At 39.7% G+C, this 21,819-nt stretch overlaps 1 protein-coding gene across 1 annotated transcript in view; it reads left to right on the forward strand.

The window, feature by feature from the left end:
• CADPS2 (calcium dependent secretion activator 2) overlaps nt 1–21,819 on the forward strand; it is a 378,380-nt gene that overhangs the window by 280,625 nt on the left and 75,936 nt on the right. The window contains 1 exon segment of the mRNA XM_023755323.1: nt 20,075–20,178. Coding sequence (XP_023611091.1) covers nt 20,075–20,178 — 104 coding nt within the window.

The raw sequence follows: 21,819 nt of genomic DNA on the forward strand, positions 1-21,819 counted from the left end.
TCCCCTCTTACCTCATTGCCACCAGACGGAAGCCTTCCCTTCACATGTATTGAACATCCACACCTCTGCTCAACTGGACAGCCTGACTCGAGGAAAAAGGCCTTGTAAAAATTAAATGCTTGCATAGAGAAGAGAAAAAAAAAATCAGAGTAGTCTCGGTAATTTAAGTGGATGGAACAGAAAGCTAATCTCAAGTGAAGAATGTTCTGAAGTAACAGAAGAGAGGTTTTTAAGAAATGTAGTTCTATTCCTTCAGTTGCATTTGGTTACGAGTTAACAGGGTTACTTAGAAATGATGTTAGGGTGCTTAGAAAAGTGAATAAAAATAAGGATATCAGTTGAATGTGTAAGAGCGCAAATGCTGGATAAGGCTTTCAAACAGCACTCTCTAGGGCATTATAATCATTATCCATTGTTAGTTTGTAGAAAAGAGTAAAATTCAGCCCAAGACTTGTCATCATGTTATCTATCCACTGCCTATTGCTCCAAAGATTTTTTTTTTATTTACATTGCTTCAGTAGTTCCTTAAACAATTCTTCAAACTAGAAATCAGCTATAATAAAAACACTCAGAAATATTCAAACACCTGGAGGCAAAATAGCATGTTATTAAATAATGAATAGGTTACCAATGACATCAAGGAATCCTATCTAATAATAGACAAACATGGTAGTTGACCGTACCTTCGCTACGCCTCCCATTGGCTAATCAGCAAGATATGCAAATTAACCGCCAACAAAGATGGCGGATAATTTGCATATGTAGGCACGAAGCGGCAAAGCGAAGGCTTGAAGGCGGCTCTGGCCGGAGCAGCAAAGGCTTGAAGGCGACTCTGGCTAGAGCAGCGAAGGCTTGAAAGTGGCTCTGGCCAGAGCAGCAAAGGCTTGAAAGCGGCTCCGGCCGGAGCGAAGGCCTGGCCAGAGGAAAACCGGTGCCAGCAGCCAGGGGAAGGGAAGGTCTATTGCACGAATCTTTTCGTGCAACAGGCCTCTAGTAAATTATAAACTTCCTGGAGACAAATGAAAATGAATATACAACAACCCAAAATTTATGGGACACAGTGAAAGCATTCCTGAGAAGTTCATAGCACTACAAGGCCTACTTCAAGAAATAAGAAAAATCTCTAATTATCTAACCCTAAAACTAAAAGAATTAGAAAGAGAATAATAAGAAAATGCCAGAGGAAGTAGAAGGAAGGAAATAATAAAGATCAGAATGGAAATAAATGACACAAAGACTAAAAAAAAAAAAAGTACAAAAGCTGGTTCTTTGAAAAGGTAAACAAGATTGATAAACCTCTAGCCAGACTCATTAAGAAAAAAAGAGAGAGAACCCAAATAAATAAAATCAGAAACAAATGAGGTGAGGTAACAACTGACAATATAGAAATACAGAGGATTGTAAGAAAATATTACAAACAACTATATGCCATCAAATTGGGCAAAATGGGCAAATTCCTAGAAACATACAATCTTCCAAAACTGAATCAGGAAGAATCAGAAAACCTGAATAGACCAATATCAACTAAAGAAATTGAAGAAGTAATAAAAAAAAACTTCCAGCCAGCAAAAGTCCTTGACCAGATGGCTTCAAAGAGGAGTTTTACCAAACATTCAAAGAACTAACACCTATACTCCTCAAACTATGCCCAAAAATTTAAGTAAAGGGAATGCTTTCAAGCTCTTTTTATGAGGCCAGCGTTATCCTAATCCCAAAACAAGATAAACAGACTACAAGGAAAGAAAACTATTGGCCAGTATTCCTGATGAACATAGATGCTAAAATCCTCAACAAAATATTAGCAAATCAGATTCAGCAATACATGTAAAAGATTATTCACCATGACCAAGTGGGATTTATTCCAGGGATGAAAGGCTGGTAAAATATTCAAAAATCAATAAATGTGATACATCATATAAACAATATGAAGGATAAAAATCTCATGATCCTATCAATAGAGGCAGAAAGAGCACTTGACAAAATCCAGCACCCATCTACATATATAAAACCTAAGCTACCGGAACACCAACACGACCAGAACGTCTGGTCGCTATGGCATGCATAGACCACCAGGGGGCAGACACTCGATGCGGGAGCTGCTCCCTGGTGGTCAGTGTGCTCCCACAGCCAACCTCCCGCAGCCCCTTCCCCTGTCCAGCAGGCCCCGGCTGGCGGCTGGCAGCCAGAAGGAAGGCCCCATCTGTGGTCATCAGGAAGGCGGGGCAGGCCGGTTGAGAAGTAAAGCCCTGATCAGCCCTGATCGCCGGCCAGGCCTAGGGACCCCACCTATGCATGAATTTCGTGCACCAGGCCTCTAGTTTTTTATTAAAACTCTCAGCAAAGTGAGGGGTCATACCTCAACATAATAAAGGCCATATATGACAAACCTACTGCCAACATCATACTCAGTGGGCAAAAACTAAAAGCATTTCCCTTAAGAACAGGAATAAGACAGGGTTGTCTGCTTTCACCACTCTTAATCAGCAGAGTACTAGACGTACTAGCCACAGCAATCAGACAAGGAGAAAAAAATGAAAGGTATCCAAATGGGAAAGGAGGAAGTAAAAGTGTCATTATTTGCAGATGACATGTTATTGTACATAGAAAACCCTAAAGACTCCACCAAAAGCTACTAGATATAATAAATGAATTTGGCAAAGTAGCAGGATACAAAATTAACATCCATAAATCGATGGCATTTTTATACACCAATAATGAACTCTCAGAAAGAGAAACTAAAAAAATATATATGAATCCCATTTACCATTGCAACAACAACAACAAAAAAGTTACCTTGAAGTAAACTTAACCAAGGAGGTAAAAGATCTGTATTGGGAAAACTATAGGACATAGAGAAAAGAAATAGAGGAAGATACAAACATGTGGAAGCATAGAGCGTGTTTGTGGATTGGAAGACAACATAATTACAATGTCCATACTATCCAAAGCCATCTATAGATTCAACACAATCCCTATGAAAATACCAACGGCATATTACACAGATCTAGAACAAATACTCCAAAAATTTATATGGAACCAAAAAGAGCCCGAATAGACATAGCAATGTTGAGAAAGAACAAAGTAGGAGGGATCACAATACTGGATATCAAATTATACTACAAAGCTATTGTAATCAAAACAGCCCAGTGTTGGCACAAGAACAGGCATATATATCAATGGAACAGAACAGAGAACCCACAAATTGACCCAAAATATTTTACAAAAGAGGTTACTGAGACTCTAGAAAAAGTAACTTGCACAAGGCTGTACTGTTGTTATTAAAATTCAACATAACTGAGATTTGCACCCACGTCCCTCAGACACCAGAGCCCTCTGCATGCTCTTTCCACCAGCTGCTCTGCCTCCAAGGCTGTCTTATTTGAAGCAGTGGAATTTTTTAAATAAACACTTCAGCCACGTACAAAAGTCAAGGGTTAATTAACATTTGTAGGATCACTTTTTCAAAAAATAATGAATATTTCATAATCAACTCTTATGTGCCTGGCATTATTCTAAGCACTTGACATGTATTCATTTATTCCTTATAACTCTTTAAGCAAGTACCATTACTATTATGATTACTTTTTCAGGAAACTGAAGCAGAGACTTGGCCAGCTAGGCTGTGGTCACAGAGCTTAGTGGAAGACTATAAACCACTGTCTAACTATTATATAATAACTAGAGGCCTGGTGCACAAAATTTGTGTACTGGGCGGGGGGGCGGTCTTCTCAGCCTGGCCTGTACCCTCTAGCAGTCCAGGAGCCCTCAGGGGATGTCCAACAGTCGGACATCCTTAGCGCTGCCACAGTGGCGGGAGAGGTTCCCGCCACCACTGCTGCGCTCGCCAGCCGTGAGCCCGGCTTCTGGCTGAGCGGTGCGCCCCCTGTGGGAGCGCACTGACCACCAGGGGGCAGCTTCTGCATTGAGCGTCTGCCCCTGGTTGCAGTGCAGGTCATAGCTACCAGTCGTTCCGCCATTCAGTCAATTTGCATATTAGCCTTTTATTATATAGGATAATAGTGTTATGTTCTTATTCTCCTATGTCTTCCTCCCGCCCCTTTCTTGGTAAGCTTGTATAAAGTTAAATTTGCTCTCAGTTACAACTACAACTGAGACATGGAAAGGGAGTGCTCAGTGGTGGTCTCTGCAGAAATATGACAGAAGCCGTACATGTAACTTAAAATTTTCCAGTAGTCACATTAAAGAGGTAAAAAGAAACAGGTGGAATGAATGTTAATCATATAGTATATTTAATATCACTTTAAAATGTGTTCAATACACAAAATCATTAATGAGATGCCTTACATTACCTTTTCATACGATGTCTGTGAAACTCGGTGTGTGTCTTACACTCACGCCCCACCTCAGTTCAGAGTATCCCCATTGCAAGTCTCATTGGCCGTGTGTGGCGAGTGGCTGCTGGATTGGACAGGACAGGTTCCTAGTGTAAGGCTGAGAGTGGGCTCCAGAATCTGAATCTTTTTATTCCCCCCCCTCACATCTTTAGAGTCAGGTGTGGAAAGTGACTAAAAGGCGCAACCTCCCCTGGGCTCAGAGTATCTCTCCCTCTTCCCTGCTTTCATTTTCTCTATCGCACTTACATGTAAGATAGTTCATTCATCCGACTGTTGTCCTAGAATGTTAGCCCCACAAGGGCAGGGCTTTTGTGTTTTAGTAGCTGCTACATCTCCAGTGCCAGAAAAATTGCCTCACTCATAGTGGGTACTCGATAAATATTTACTGTATAAATGAATGAGTATATGGCACAAAGAATGATTACGCTATTTGTAGCAGAGAGAACATCTGTAAACTGGCAAGCTGGCTCCCGAATATTCCTTCAAACCAATCGCTGAATAATTAACAATGTAGAGCAAAAACTAGCCATTTAAAAAATAACAAGATGGAAACAAATTACACTAGGATTTCATGTCATTTTGGGGAGGAACAAGGAGGCATCAACTTGGGATCATAGAAGCTAGAGGTTGTAGATCACAGTTACATTAACAATATCTAGTAATCTAACCTGGTCTAGTTGTTTCTGTAATTCAGCATCATGCTCAATTTTGACTCGTGATTTGCTTCCATCCTTGGGAAATCTCCAAATTCTCCATTGGCAGCTTACATTTGCAGAAGAAAGGGATCTCACAACTTCAAAATAGATGAAATAAAACAAATTAACTTTATCCAAGTGCCTTCTTCCCTTTTGGCAAACTATTTGCATGTGTTTTACCAGAACAGTTTCTTTATAGAACGTAAAATTTCTAGAAAGCTTGTGTGTTTTTTTATTTTATTTTAAGAAATGTTTAAGATTTACACTCTTGCAAAACCAACTAGCTTTCTTCTTTGGTTTAACCTTATCATTAACTCTATTATTGATTTAATAGTAAGATCCTTTTTATTTATAACCTAAGATTGAAAGTATGATAAAACAACATCATGCTCAATAGGCAAATTCATTTTGGGTTGATTTCCCATTTTCCTAATTGTCTTTTTAATCACATGCCCGTTGATGCAAATTCACTCTGATGTTTTTAAAGAAGAAACCATTTGTTCTTTAATTTGAGGGATTTCTTACAAACAATAACAACAATAATACATCTATCAGTCCCACCTTTTTCCTGAAAACGACATGTTTTTTTTGTTTTTTTTTTTTGTTTTTTATTTATTTATTTATTTTTATTAAATCTTTATTGTTCAGATTATTACATTTGTTCCTCTTTTTTCCCCCCCATAACTCCCCTCCTTCCAGCTCCCACCCCACCCTCCGCCCTCACTCCCCACCCACTGTCCTCATCCATAGGTGCACGATTTTTGTCCAGTCTCTTCCCGCATCTCCCACACCCCCTTTCCCCCCAAGAATAGTCAGTCCATTCCCTTTCTATGTCCCTGATTCTATTATAATCACCAGTTCATTCTGTACATCAGGTTATTTATTCACTTGATTCTTAGATTCACTTGTTGATAGATGCATATTTGTTGTTCATAATTTGTATCTTTACCTTTTTCTTCTTCTTCCTCTTCTTAAAGGATACCTTTCAGCATTTCATATAATACTGGTTTGGTGGTGATGAACTCCTTTAGCTTTTCCTTATCTGTGAAGCTCTTTATCTGACCTTCAATTCTGAATGATAGCTTTGCTGGATAAAGTAATCTTGGTTGTAGGTTCTTGGTATTCATCACTTTGAATATTTCTTGCCACTCCCTTCTGGCCTGCAAAGTTTCTGTTGAGAAATCAGCTGACAGTCATATGGGTATTCCCTTGTAGGTAACTGAGTTTCTTTCTCTTGCTGCTTTTAAGATTCTCTCTTTGTCTTTTGCTCTTGGCATTTTAATTATGATGTGTCTTGGTGTGGTCCTCTTTGGATTCCTTTTGTTTGGGGTTCTCTGCGCTTCCTGGACCTGTAAGTCCATTTTTTTCACCAGGTGGGGGAAGTTTTCTGCCATTATTTCTTATACTGACTTACTACAAAAGAGGTGAGAACCACAACTGAGAGCCTGCCTTGACCTGAGAGCGTTTGCATGAATTTAGGACCTGGGTTCACTGTGCATCCAGGAACTCGGAGGTGCCTAAACAAAAGGTAGCATGGATTGAACAGACAGTCTCCGTGCAGTGAGGTTCTGTCTGGGCCTCTGGTTGCCAGGCTCCCGGTCTAACCCCAGCGAGCTCAAGTTCAGTCTCAGCTGAGTGGGACAGAGATGGTTTCCCAGAGGGCCGTGCTGCTGACTGTCTCTGAGAGGAGAATTGCACTGCGGCAACTTGCTTACGTCATTAGGATGTGTTTGCCATCTGGATGGCGTTTTAATTTAGCACTCATTGTCAGTAGCGATGAATAATAAATAAATAAAATCTGTCCTGCTGAAGGATGTGTGTTTATAAAAGGAAGTCTATGAAAACACTGCACAGTTGATGGAAATACTTTTTGTTAGGGAGTAATTATGTACTAATATTTCTAGGATAACATAACAGTTTTCTCTTAAAAGTTGTGATTTCTTATCAATTTGATTTTTTTAAAAAATTTAGTATTATATTTTACCATGGATTCAGGTTACCAATAACTGAACAATAGATCTGAAATTTTGTATTCCCATAAGGGTTGACAGCACTGCAAAATATAATGTGTACATCAGTAAAAGACAGGATCCTCACCCTAAAAAGAATACAACGGGTAATTTTCAAGATTTTGTGTTGCCTTTTGCAAAAGTGTGGCTTGGAGGATAGACCTTGGCCTAAAAGGAACACCTTGGTGACCATTTCTGCTTCTGAGTCACCTAATGATTTGGGGACAAATTGGCTCTAAAAGAAAGAATGACTTACTATCTTTTTCATTAGACTGTTTGAGAAAATCCTATAAATCTGTCAAAAGTTTCTCGTTTGTAAAGCATTATGTTTATAGTAAAAACTCATTGCTTGAGCTACACTGACTTAGTGTCTGTGATCATCTGGATAGGGACCAAATTAAAAGTTATTTTTCTACTCTACATAAAAAAAAAACCTGAGTATTTTTCAGATGGTCAATGAACTACTTAGATTATTTAAGAAGGTAATTTTTTCTGATAGCAATAAATTACCTTGATTCCTATCATCTAATATGATACAATTGAAACTTAACTTTAAACTGTTCTTATCAACATGTTCTCATCAACATTGAATTAGATGTCATTAACATCACTTCCTTGCCACACCGTTAGCCTTAATCTAGGTAGTGTACACACCACTGCGTATTATGATCAGATTCCCTTTTTTGCACATCTCTTTAACAGCTGTCTTAATAAAAGACAGTTCCATTCTCCTATGTGCTTCTGCATTTAGATACTGCAATATAATATTTTTTGGTGTATATGAAAAAATTCTGGCTACCTAATGATAGGTAGTTATAAAGGGAGGAATATTTTAATAGACTTTTTAGATAATTGGGTTTTCTTTTATGATATTGCATCAAAACTTAACAAGTAATAGTTTCTTACAGGTTAATTGCAATGTGGAATCTGAAAGCATATCATGAATTTTTCATGTTATTTAATTAAATTTAAGTGGTTTATCATGCACTTTGAATAGATCTTTCACCATGCACGATTTTTTGACATCATGTATTGATCAAGGAAAATATTGATTGACAAAGGTTATTATATAATATCAAAAAAGTCCCTTGTTAATTAATATCACCTGTCCGACCAGTAATGTTTTAAAGGATTGATAAGCTGTCAATCTCATGACAAATTTCTAAAATTCTTGTTTTCCTTGAAAGCTCTTAATTTTATCAGTGGAATCAAGTACGGTCTATTATCCTTAAAGTGACAGGTTTACTTAGTTTCTCATAATGCGTCTGCCAAATAGCCAAGTCTGAAAAACCATAATTTTGTTCATCAGTACTCCTTTCAACTAAAATTGGTTCTCTGTGAAAGAAAAAGAACAAACAAACAAACAAAACAAAAACCAGCTAGTTCAGCCCTCAATCACACAAATACCTTTCCTGGAGACAATCATGATAGCTCAGTGCAGAAGTGACTTATGCAAACTTCTCATTTTGTCACAGATGATATTTAAAAATATACTCATCTGAGAGATTCAATAAAATTAATAATTTGTACTGTTTCATCAGGGCATTCATATGAAAACTGTTTTTGTCTTTTGCTGTGTGATTTTTTTTTTTTTTTTTAGTGCATGGTGGTAAAGAATGCAATAATGAGTATGGTTTAGCCTTGATTCACGCTAAGGCAACAGCAGCTTTACCCACCATTACTTTTGCATCATCACTGCAAATATCAACAGAGTAAAAAGGCAAACCATCTTAGTATTATTATGAAAATAGTTTTTATCTCTCAGATTCCCTAAAGGTCTTGGAAATCCCCAGTGGCCCATGGCCCACATTGAGAGCTGCTGTTTCACACTGTCAATCAATTAGCTAGAAAATATAAACAAAAATAAAGTGCCTTTCATAGGAACACCCAAACTATAAGGTATCCAGGAATCAACTGTACCAAAAGCAAGTAAAACTTCCTAAACTGATATAAAGGAAAATTTGAAACTCAAAGGCCCGAGAGAGTAATTGAAGTAGATGTAGGGATAGCCCGTGACTTTAAGAGGGGTGAACTGATACTGTACTATAATATATAAGCTCTCCTCCCAGACTCCACTAGTATCCCAAGGGTATTTTAAAGAACTTTATAAGTTTACTAAATGTAAGTGGAAGAATAAAGGGTACTGATAACTAAGATAACTTTAAAAAGAGAAAGAACAGAACAGAGTGTGGAGACTTGCCTTGCCAGATACTAAGACAAATTAGAAGACAATCACCAAGGCCCACAATAAGGCAGATACTCAGAATGGAAAAGTAGGGAGACTCATGTAAACTAAGTCCTCATGTACTGTTCTCAATAAGTTCTTCAATGTTAAATGAAGCGACATACAATGAAACCAGTTTTACCACAGGCTAATTGATAGAAACAAGAGCTAATTTCATCGACATAACAAACAACATTGAGCGAAATAACATTACTCAAGGGCCTGCTGTGTATATGTGCTTCCTCCATAGTAAAGTGGGACCAAAACACAGTGGGCAAAGGATGGGCTGTTAGCGAGGTGATGTTAGGAAGATGGGCTTACTGCATGGATAAAAATAAACTGAACTCCTCTCTAATAGCAACATGGTCTGCAGAGAAAGTAAGACACCTCAATTTTTTAAGAAAGAAATATCTGCCATATAAATTTAGCATTTCTCTTTATCATAACTATCCCCGATTAATATTTTACTTTTTCACTTCCTTGATGATATCCTAAGTTCATTTCATGTCTATTTCAGTTGAGACAAAATTGTTTTAACTTTCTTATAAAACGTAGCTGGTTCCATTTAGTTTACTAGACAACCGTTTGTGCTTGAAAACAAATACTTCACATACTCTGAAGCAATGCTACAAAAGCTCCCTGAATCATATTTTGAGGCCCAGGTTCAAAAGATTCATGTACGCACGGGAAAGTACATCAGGAGTACTTAATCCCCGGGGCCTGGAAAAATGATTTATATTCTCATAAAGCTTCTCTTTGGTGAATATTTGCCTCTGTAAAAATCCTCAGCGAGAACATAAGCACCTCCTGAGAAAACAAAGCATTTTATGTAACGTGTCCTTCGCTGGGCTTCTCGCTGGGAATCATTCCCTCGGCCGTGATCTCTAACACCCTGAACAGCTCTTGCTAGAATCTTACCTCCTTCCTCTGAAGATGCATGGAAATCTCATTACGAGTGTTCAACACCTGTTCCCTGAAAGGTCTTGAGTTTACTCAGCTCACTTGACAGTGTGTCAGGTATTTGTGATTTTTTTTTTTGCTTTTATATGGAATGTGATTCACAGATAAACACAGACTCGATAAAGTAACCTTTCTTCCTTGTGTGAGCAATTTTGTAGAATTTGTCATTCTCCAACTCCAGAGTTTGAAACCAACTGATTGATGACCCTCTCGTTTATTTGCTAACATGTGTCAACAGGTAAACCAAGTGACATAGCAGTATGGCCCCTGCAGCACCATGATAATCTGAGTAGTTTAGATGTATGAAGAAGTGTTGTCCAATTGGACAAAACCAGAGTAATGCAAACTGACAGATTTTTACCTCTTTATTTCTCAACAGTTAGTAGGTACTCAAAGCTTGGACAGTTTTCAAAATTAGGAAGGGTTCATTACTGTGCGCCATAACTAAGTGACTATATAGCTTTAAGCCTAAAATTAAAAGGTCTATCGAAGCATTTGTAATGCCAGATTTTTTTTATTTAAACAGGGAAACCTATAGCATATCTCTGAGGCATACACACACATTCACCATGGTTGGCAGACCCAGGATGTTTAAACTGTAGAAATATTTAAGATGTCACTAAGCCCAACCCTACCTTTACACCTGGTCCATCTGGGAGCCTTTCTTCAAATCTTAGTGTCAAATAGATTATCACTACTGATATATGACTAGGCTGCCCTAGTCATGCCATAGCTATTGATTATGTGTCAAAGGAAACACATGCATACAGACATTAAGAGCTTTTGACTAAATTTCTTAGCACCCAAGGCTGCAAATCTTTGCAAATGATACCTTTCAGATTGTGGTTGCCATGTCCAGGAAACTTCTCTTTCCTTCTCCTTCAGCTTGCCCCCGGGCTGACCAGCCTCTGGGTCTTTCACCTTCTCCGTTGCCCACTCCACAGTGGTCATCTTCACCTACCACCTCACTGGAACCTGCCTGGCCTGACCTACACTGGTCAAGGACAGAATAGAGGGGGTTGGGGAACTGGGTAAAAAGGTGAAGGGATTAAGAAGTACAAATTGGTAGTTACCAAATAGTTACAGGGATGTAAAGTACAGCATGGAGAATGTAGTCAGTAACATTATAATGTATTAGAGGTCCAGGGCATGAATTTGTGCGCAGTAGGGTCCCTAGTCCTAGCCTGCTATCAGGGCCATCTTTCACCCGCTTGCCAGTCCCCAGTCCCGCCCCGCCGCAACCCACCCTGCTTCCCCGTTCACCATCCGGCAATCGGAGCCTGCAGGCCACTGGTGGGGAGGGGACCAAGAGGTGGTCAATGCACCTCATAGCAACTGGTCGAGTGGTCATTCTGGTCATTACGCTGTTATGATCGTTGGGCTTTTATTATATAAGATGGTGTCAGATGATACTTGCAATATCAGGGGGAACACTTTGTAAAGATTGTCTAACCATTATGCCAAAACTAAACAAAACAATATTGAACATAAACTCTAATTGAAAAATAAAATTTAAAAATTAGAAAAAGGAATGATAAAAGGAGTTCAAGGCGCAGGAGGAGGATGTGAGGCATTTGATGCATGAAGGACTAAGCATAAAATTTAAGGTGCTATTGTAGACCTTCATTACATGATAATTTAGTGTTGGCATGGCAGTTATTAGAATTGAGATTTTTCTGATTTTTTTTAATTTCTGAATCTGGGTTGTATTGAAGGGAAAGGGTATGATGCAGTAAAATCAAGGAGGAGTTTATAAGTTTCAACTGCTGAATATATAACCATATGTGAGAGAGATCCAGGCTAAAAACCAATCTTTAAAAAGCTCCAGTAATACAAGCAAAATTACCTGGAAATGTTTTATGCTGTCATTAGACTCTTACATCATAGTTCTGGCCAGAGCTAACCAAAGCAAAGTAAATATACATAATAGCAAACTTTTCTCTCTTTCAAACTTTCATGATTCTTACAGCAGTAACACTATGAAATTTTTTTTCCTGTGAGATCTTAGCTCTTCCTGGTTTACAGACTTAAGGAGAGCCAGTGAAGGGACAACTTTAATAAAACTCAAACCAAGGTGTCTGTTTCTCCACTCTTAGAAATCACATAACTATAAAAGCCTGTGACAGATGTTAAACTACACATTAAATTTTATGTATGTACCTAGTAATCTTTTATCTGTAATTCCATCACTATCAGATCTTATTTTAAGATCTTTTTTAAAAATATATATTTTTTTATTGATTTCAGAGAGGAAGGGAGAGGGAGAGAGAGATAGAAACATCAATGATGAGAGGGAATCATTGATTGGCTGCCTCCTGCATGCCGCCCAGTGGGGATCAAGCCCCCAACCCTAGCATGTGCCCTTGTCCAGAATCGAACCTGGGACCCTTCAGTCCGCAGGCCGACGCTCTATCTATTGAGCCAAACCGGCTAGGGCCAGACCTTATTTTAAGATCTTAAGAGGAGAATATGCCCCCTAAAGACTCACAAAAGGCATCACCGACGTTTACCTCCATAGGTATCTGAGTTTTATGGCCTGTCACTCATGGGTCACCACTTGCTGTTGGCTAAGGAGATTGCTCAGTTTGGATCCAATCTGGCTGCCATTGACCTATACGCCAGTGGCCAGTTCTCTTTTGTTCCACAGCTGACCGTGTTGCTTAAAAATTAATTTACTGATGTGAAAGATAATCCAGGTAAAGTAGTGACACAGGACAATTATTCCAAATAGTGACCACAGGACAATTATTCCAAAGCACTATGTTATTAGCATGATTAACTGGAACTGTTGCTTTAAATGACAGAGTCATTACACAAGTTGGCCCCAAAGGGAGGCTGGGCATTAGCAGGCCGCAGCCCCGTTGCTTTCAAACATCCGTGGCATTAGTTTTCTCACGGATTTAAGCAGCTACAGGGAAGACATAACAGAGAGGATTGTCCAAATATGTAAGCTGTGCTGTCTAGAATAACGTTACAGAGAGTAAAATATGTTCAGATTCTACAGAAAGTCACCTTTTCTCCAGAATGAAGTTTATATAAAGATGTGGCTTGATTTCAGGTAACAGAGTAAATGATCTAAACAGGTCATCTTCGCCTTAAGCTTTGCTTTCCATAAACACTGATAGTTCTCACGGTGCGTTCCCCAGACCAGCATCCTCAGCATGTCCTGGGAACTTGTTAGAAATGTGAATTCTTGGGCCCCCACAGAGGACCTACTGAATCTGCAACTCTGGGAGTGAGGCCAACCAACCTGTGTTTCGCAAGCCCTCCAGGTCATTCTGGTTCCCGCTGAAGTTGAACCAACCACAGGCCTATACCCAAGGCACTCCATTCATTGATTACGGCAATATACAGGGGTGGGCAAAAGTCGGTTTGCAGTTGTGAGTTCATGAAACAAAGTTTATCAATCAATGCATTATTACGTATTATTATATTATTTGTTTGTATTACAACTGAAAACCTGTTTTGGCCAAACCCCTGCATATTGTGGCACTCAGAACCATAATAGCATTTAGGATGCAGTCAGCCAGCTAGGAGAGAGCTTATGAGATTCTGCTCTTGATTAGCTGACAGAGCCAGGTCCTGGGGAGTCAGATACTGGGTAAGTGTAAGTCCTATTGACTCTAAAGACTTGGGGAAGTGGGATTTAGTTTGAGAAACTACCTCTCCCCTTGATTCTGGGGCAGTTTAAGTAACCAGCAAGTTATATACTATTCCTCCTAGGGGACTAAGGCAAGAGAGTTCCCCCAGAATCACCTAATCTAAGCACATGCTCTAAGGAAAGTGACAGGTTTGGAGGGGCGGGGCTGCTTTGTAGAACAGGAAAGAAAGTCTTTGGTCTCCTATGCGCCTTCCCTCTTGGGCTGAGAGGGCCCATGACTGTTGAGATCAGGCCTGGATTGGGACTCCCAGGAGGCTGCTTGTGCTAGACTCTGGTGCTGTGCCTAGAGCAGAGGAGAGGTCTGAAAATTTCAATAAAATGTAGACCTTCGACTGAGTCATCAACCTGGATCACATTGACACCAGATGAGAACTAAGGTTCAAATTAGGGCAGGCCAGGAAGCCAGTAGACTCTCCCTGAGCCAGCCAGGCCATCCTAAAGGGGTTTGTGAGTGGAAGAAGGCATCGAGCATGGAGGCTCAGACAGAACCTTTCCTGACCTCTAATTGGAACCGACCGTGTATGCGCCCATAGCAGAGTGTGTGTGTGTGTGTGTGTGTGTGTGTGGTGTGCTGTTTCCCTGTATTTCTGTAGGGTGAGGGACATGGAAGTAGTGATCACTAACTACTTCTCGGGGAGGGGGCACAGGAAATAGAGAGAGCCATTTCAGCATTTCGGAGCTGGGTTTGAGGTCAGTGTTGCCAGCCAGCAGTCCACAGAGAGGATGCAGATAGTCCCTGCCACTGTGGGTTTCCAGGTGGTAGAAATCAGAAATTGTATCCTTGGTCCAACTTCCTTGTTCTTGTAAACCTTGCAAGGCAAAGCCTCGCGGCTTGTGTCTCCAGAGAGTGTGGCAGGGAAATGCAGCCCTGGTCCTAACCGCCTTACTGCTTCCACCCTAGCCCTTCCCTTAAGCCCTCTCCCACTGACCTCCTCCTCCCCCTCCTTCCTTAGCCCTAGAGTCCCTTCTTAATTAAACCTGACAAGCCATCTCCTGGTGCCAGGGCTTTCTCCTCATCTCATGTATGTTCTTTAGAAGGAGGCAGAAGCACTGGAAGAGTGAGTTCTTTTTCTTTAGGTGGGAGGAGGGAGAATGTGGGAGACTTCAGTGTCAGACTGCTGCTACTTTCTCTGATCTAGGGTTTCTGAACTCAGACACCCACTAAAAGAATCATTTCATTCTTAAGAACTCCACCTGTTATGAATGAGCAATTTAAAGCCTTCCTAGCTATGTATCTTTGATTCTCATAACCTCGTTCTTGCATATTGAGTGCACTTAATTCACTTTCTATCAGAGATGTATTGCAGAACTTCCTCATATTGGCCAAAAGTGGATGATATGTGATTGTCTAATTTGGCTAGGGAGAGATATACATAAATTCTGTGAAGGCAGAAATATTTCCTTGTTCATTGTCTTATCCCCTCAGTTGTTACTAGATACACAACGTGTTTGTTGAATCAAATTCAGGGCCACACAATCTGGGGATGTGGAAGAGCCAAGCAAGAAACCTGGGTGGATAAACAGGACTTATTTTTTGAAGCACCCTAGCTGGTCATCAGGACCAAGATGCAAGAAAAAGAAGACAAGGCAGCGTTGTGATGGGATTATTCCCGTGTCCCGCAACCCAATACCATCCTGAATGCTGTTTCTTGTTTAGCTGCAAGCAGAGGCACTACCAGACTGTTCAAAGTTAAGGTCAAACACTTTACAAATTCCTACATATCCTCTATGGAGAAAAAGGAATTGAAGTGATCTTGGGTCTCCCCCATGTCCCCTTATAACTTCCCCCTAGGGCATCATTGTGTATCCACCAGTAGGGACTTGACAGGACATGGGCTAAGGGAGGCAGCCAGGGAGAAAGTGCTGGAAGTATGCACCCTCCCTGAGGCAGAATTAAAGCAAAGCCATCATGTGTCTTCTGTGCATCTTCCCACCTCCATACCTTTTCTTCAGAGAGATCTTGTCCTCAATGTAGACCTATAAGTAGAGGGAAAGGAATGGCTTCGAGGAGCCAAGGAGTGTTTTCAGAGGAAAGTAAAGAAACCTTGCTGCTTGGGGCATGTTTGTTTGAAATGTCGCTATTTGGAATGTATTGCAACAACCAGCAACTTGTGAAGCTGGAAGAATATAGAGACATCTGTAATGTTGTAGACATGTTGCAAAAAGAGGGAAAGTGTACATTTTAGAGGAACTCACAAATATTCAGTGTTCCGAATGTTAATGGAACTATTGATAACCTTGTTATCTAATAGCATTCTGACTATAGAATGCATTAAACTGCTGGGCTGTGGTCACCTGGGAGCTAGCAGGAGATGGCATTCATGGTGTACTTGACAAAAATGCTGTTTATTAAAGTGTCAGAGTGGCCATTATGTTCAAGTACAAAGTTTAAATCCTCTCAGTAAATTTAATCTAGGAAGGATAAAATGCTTAAGACTGTTTTTAAGTTTTAATAGGATGCAGGTACTTTCAGAGTTTGTTCTTAAGATAGTGTCAAATGTAAAAGCTGGTTTTGACATAATCACATGTAAACAGAACTAAGTTTTGAGTTTTCGGTAATTCTGTTCCATTATTGCATACTTGTGGCTAAGGATATGATGACTTTATAAACTCCTCAAGCTTTCAACTATTTCAGAAGTTTCTATTGAAATATATATTCCATTTGTGTGTGTGTGTGTGTGTGTGTGTGCTATTGCTACTCAGAAAATTGAAAATGAAAAATAGGATTGTCAAGGGCGGGGATAAAAAGGACACATATGTAATACCCTTTGTAATACTTTATGGCCAGTATCTGTTTAACCTTGGATAGTTTCTCTAACCTCTCCAACACACTTTTTCCTAATGTGGATGTAAGGGTCATGATTCCCTAATTCATAGAATGGTTGTAAGGATTCAGTAAACAATGTACTCGAGTTCATAGGAAAAATAAGTTTATCTTCTTTGATAAGCCCAATTAAATTGTGTTGCCTCTCCCTATGAAAAATACGTGTTATCAACACATATAAGTATATTGAAGTAATATAATCCAACATAGATAAAACCCACATTTATGGGAAGCATGGAATCTCTTAGCTAGAAGGAATCTTAGAGATTATATGGTTCAGTAATTCTTAGCATTTGTTTGGTTTACAGACCACTTTGAGAATCTGACAGTTATAACCTATCTCTTCCCACAAAATGCTTCTGTACACAAAACTTAGCATATACCTTTAAGGTATTCAAGGATGCCCTAAAACCTAGTCCTAACCCCCTGAGTTAAGAATCCTCAATCTAACCATGGAGAAACTCAGAAATATAAGTGATATGCTCTTGAGAATTAAAAATTATTTTGAAAACACTTTTCAAAAAAAAGTTTTGAGTAATCTGAGCACACAGCATTCATCAGCTCCTTGAGCAGTGTTCTCACACCAAGCTGCAGTTCACTGCGGGACCTGCTGTCTAGCCTACCCTGGGCATGTTCGTGACAGAAGAGCTATTTGCAGTCCAACACAAAGTGAAATGGAATCATTTGGGTATTGATTTTATGTTTAACATGACTTTTCCCAAATATTATGCTAGTGCATTCTCAGTAAACATTCCTTAAGTACCCTGCATGGTCCAAAGCCTTTTTAAGATATTGGCAGCACAAGATAATGAGACCAGTTTCTGAGCCTGTCATAGAAAACTCAGAATGCGGAGCAAAGCATTCAGCCCCAGAACTTGGAGAAGGCCCCACATTTAAGGTAGCATTAAGGTTGGGTCTTGGATAATGAGTAAGGAGTTTTCCAGGCAGTTAGAGATCTTAACTGCCTGTGCTTGTCGATTTTGTGATTATTAATTGTGTATAGTAATTGGTCCTAACATAGCATATGTGCTGGTGCATTAAAGACCTATTTCCCAGTCTCATCCACTATGCATCATCATTCTCTGAGCCTTGTAGCTTCCAAACATCAGGGTTATCCTCTTCTCTGGCCTGCAATTTCTAGTTACTCACGAGGGCTTGCCAATTCTTAAGGCGTCCCTGCACTTTTCTTTTCTGTCCCACTACCGCCTTCCCACAGATCTACAGACGAGTAGACCTGCCCCTCAGGATCCACGTCACACAACCTCACCAAGCCTTTCGTGTTCTGTACAACCACCAAACACGTTTTCCTAAAATCAGTTTATTCTGATGCTCTGCTGAGAAACATTGACCCGTTATCTGGAGGATATAGTTGTTCAGTCTACTTATTGCCTGTGGCATTCCGGCCTCCGGCTCCATCACCCATCACCATTCCACCCAGCACCTTGCACATGTAAGGTATTCCCCACCCATAGGCTGTTGCATTTCATCTCTCCAAGCTTGTCTCCTGATCTCTGCGTTTTATGGATACAAAAGCAAACAACTTGAAGCTATTAAAACAATTAGTGTGATAACACATGGAAAGTTCCTGGTGCCGTGCCTGACACATTAATTGGCTCTCAGTAAATAGTAATGTTTGTAATCATCATCCTCATCACCTTCTTCTGAAATGCATCCCATCTCTGTCATACAAACATTTCTAGAAACTCCTCCTCTTCCCCTGGTCATCTGTTACTTCTTTTAGAACCTGCTTCAGGCCCTGCTTACCTTCCCAGATTCCTTCCCTAAATCCACCTGCTCTCAGCACTCTCACATTCCCGCATCGCTGCTGTGTTTGGTTTACATCGTTTTCAAACTTTTCTTAAAGGTCTTGTCTTCCTCCCCAGGCTGTGATAGATGGAGTTGCCTCCAGTGGAGGAGACTGTGGTGCAAAGTCATGAGCCTCCTTGACTTTGCCCCTGTGTGAGGATGTTGAAGTATTCATGAAACCGATGGAAGACTGGATCGATGATCGCTAAGGGTCCTTTCTGTAATGACTTTTGGAGTCTGAGTTGTTTCATGTCAGCGACGTGTCTTATACTTCCTCCTTCTTCCCAAAGCTAAGGACATTGTAGGCTGGCTCAAGGATGTGGTGTTCTGCCATCTCGTTTTCCTGAAGAATCCTAGTGCTCTTGACCCCTGTTGATGGCTCTTCTTCCCGCAGGGGAGTTTAGTAGGATGTGTTCCAGGGTTGGGGAATGGTAACCCCCACGTGCATCACACAGCGACCTAGCGTAGGCTTAAAAGAAATATTTAACAAACAAGCACCACCGCACACAATGTTTCATGGCTTCATTTTATGTCCCTTGGGAACAAATTAAGAGCAAATGGAGGAGTCTCCTCCAAATTTAAGTCTGAAGTTTTAGGGAGAAGTTGAATGAAAATCTCTGTTCAGGAAAAAAAAAGAGTTCTTTGGTTCCACAGAGAAAGTTCTTTTCCTGCAAATTTTATTTCCCTTCCTTAAATCACCATACTGGGGTACGGAGGGTCCATGAATCTAAGGTCATCTTTAATGACCTTATTGGAAACTATTCACATTCAATTTTGAAATAGTTTCTTTACACAGGGCACTTCTGATTTCTGCCAGTTGGCTGTATCTCTTAAATCAGCGACTTTGCCTTTGGTGTTACTGAATTTCAAGTAGCTGCACTTAATGTCATTGTGGTCTGGCCTTTTTCTACCAGTTCGCCTGAATGCTGAAGGAACCTTCATGTTTACAAACCTCCTTCCCCTCCTCCCCAGCTGGAGGAGGGTGAGGGGTGGGGTGATGGTGGGCAGGGACAGAGGGGAGGAAATCAGTTAATTGTAGGCTGTCAGAGTTGTTTTAGGTGACTTTGTACTTGTTGAATTTAAGATCAGCATGAACTATAGACATGTCAGGCTGGGAATTTAAATAGCAACAAAAAAGCATGGGTTTTGCTAATGCCGATGCCGGGAATGACTCATCTGGTGAGAATGGTATTGTATTGATAATACAATGCAGAGAGAAGGAAAAGACTGTGGTATCTGCTCTCTTTGTGTTCCTGACCTTGAGGAGAATTATAACTTGTTTATTGCAGAAGTTGAGCATCTGATGTGCGGATGCACCTGTTAGTTCTTGTATATTGAATGGCAGAGCACTCGCAGCTCCCTGGCATTGCTTTGTGGATGAAATGTTTTCTGCAGTCGGGTGGACTGGTTCTTTTTGTAAAGAATGTGTTTGTATGTATTGCATCTCTTCTGTCTCCAAAAATATGCATTCACATTCTTTTGGAAAATGTTTGGCTTTTTATGTTTAAGGTAACCTCATTATGATTTGTTTTTCATCTAGAGACCATGAGCCAGGCCGCTCCTGCCAGGAAGCTGGAGGAAGTTCTTCACCTAGCAGAGCTCTGCATAGAAGTCTTACAGCAAAATGAAGAGCATCATGCAGAGGTGACGACCTGTTTTAACTGCTGTTCAATGCTACCCGTGATGCTTTGCCATAGTAAGAATAATACTGAAGAAGTGGCCTACCCATAGACTTTGATACACACTTGGCCATTTACCTGTAGAAAACTGAGAACAGATGTGCATTGCCTAGAAATACAACTCCTACATGTCACAAAGGAATGCCATATATGTATCATACATATATACATACATATATGTATATACATATATGATTTAATATCTATTCCTGACAATAGCCTTGTTGTGGGGGCGGGGGGGCCACGGGAGAGCTCGTGGGATATACTAATGATGAACAACTAGTAAGAAGCAAACCTGGAACACGAACCCCACCCAGTGATGCCAGGTCACTTTTGGTTGCTGCAGCCATGATTGCTTTAGTTTAGAAATGTCAGTCAGTGAGCAAAAGGAAAGCTAGTGATAAACTATAAGATAACATCGAAAGGAAGGCATTTATAACTCCAGTCTTTGGCTTTTACCATCAAACGTTTCTTTAAATTTTCACTAAGCCTGCATTGTTCATAGGTTTTAGATGTTCTAATTATATATTAGCATTCACTAAAGATATCGAGTGGTCATTCGTCGGGCAAACTGCTTATTCTGACTTAAAAGGTATCACTTTTTCTAGTAGTCATGAGTTTATTTTATTTTTTTAAAGGAGTTTTCTGACTTGAATTGGATGGGGGAAGTCTGTGAAATTAAATAAATGTATTAAATGCCAGCACCCTAATAATGCTTTTATTCTTGAAGAAGCACATGAAGTGAGCAAGAATAAAAGATAACCAGATACATAAGAATTTATAGAATATTTATATTTAATAAAGGCTAGTTCTTCAAAATATAAGAAACTACATGAAGTATATTGGAAGCAAATTCTTGGAAAAGAGTATTCATGAAACCTTACCATAGGTAACTAAGATTTATTGTATCTGGTTATAAATATGATCATTCAAAACATCTGCTTTTAGCTCACACAGTGGAGTCTAGTTTTTACCTTGCATCTGTCATGTGTGAACTTGTTATGGATATTTTATTTTAAACTGAAGAAACAGCTGCTTCAATGATTTGAAATGAATTCCCAAGAGGATCTTTTCTAGGCGAGTACTACCGCTACGTTACAATGAAAGTGATTATATGATAAAATAGATGTGCCTGTTGTCTTTGTCTTTTGTTAAACGGCATTATCATCAGAGTATTAGGCCTTTTTGAATTAAAAATAATTTTTGATTGGATATCCAATTGCAGTATATTTCACCTACACAGGTATATCTAATATGCTCATACATTTCACAAAAACCACATTTAATTTTCCTCACTAATGAAAATAATCTTTTTTAAAAAATGTAATTAGTAAGTGTTATATACTCCACACAGTCACTGAATGCTTACTGAAATATGTATCCAAACACAATTAAAATGTGAATATTATTTATTTTCTAATCCTCAAAAATTGAGTTGGCTTTATTGAACAGAGATAATCATAACTCATAAATATCACTCTGCTATATGCTGAAATATAGAACTATTATAATGATCTCTTTTCAAAATGCTTTGTAACACTATGGCACTTTTCCATTCCACAATGCTCCCAAATTCTTGGAATCCCTCAGGGAAGAGAGGTACGTA

The sequence above is a fragment of the Myotis lucifugus genome, unplaced genomic scaffold, assembly GCF_000147115.1.
Source record: "Myotis lucifugus unplaced genomic scaffold, Myoluc2.0 scaffold_73, whole genome shotgun sequence".
Classification (NCBI taxonomy): domain Eukaryota; kingdom Metazoa; phylum Chordata; class Mammalia; order Chiroptera; family Vespertilionidae; genus Myotis; species Myotis lucifugus.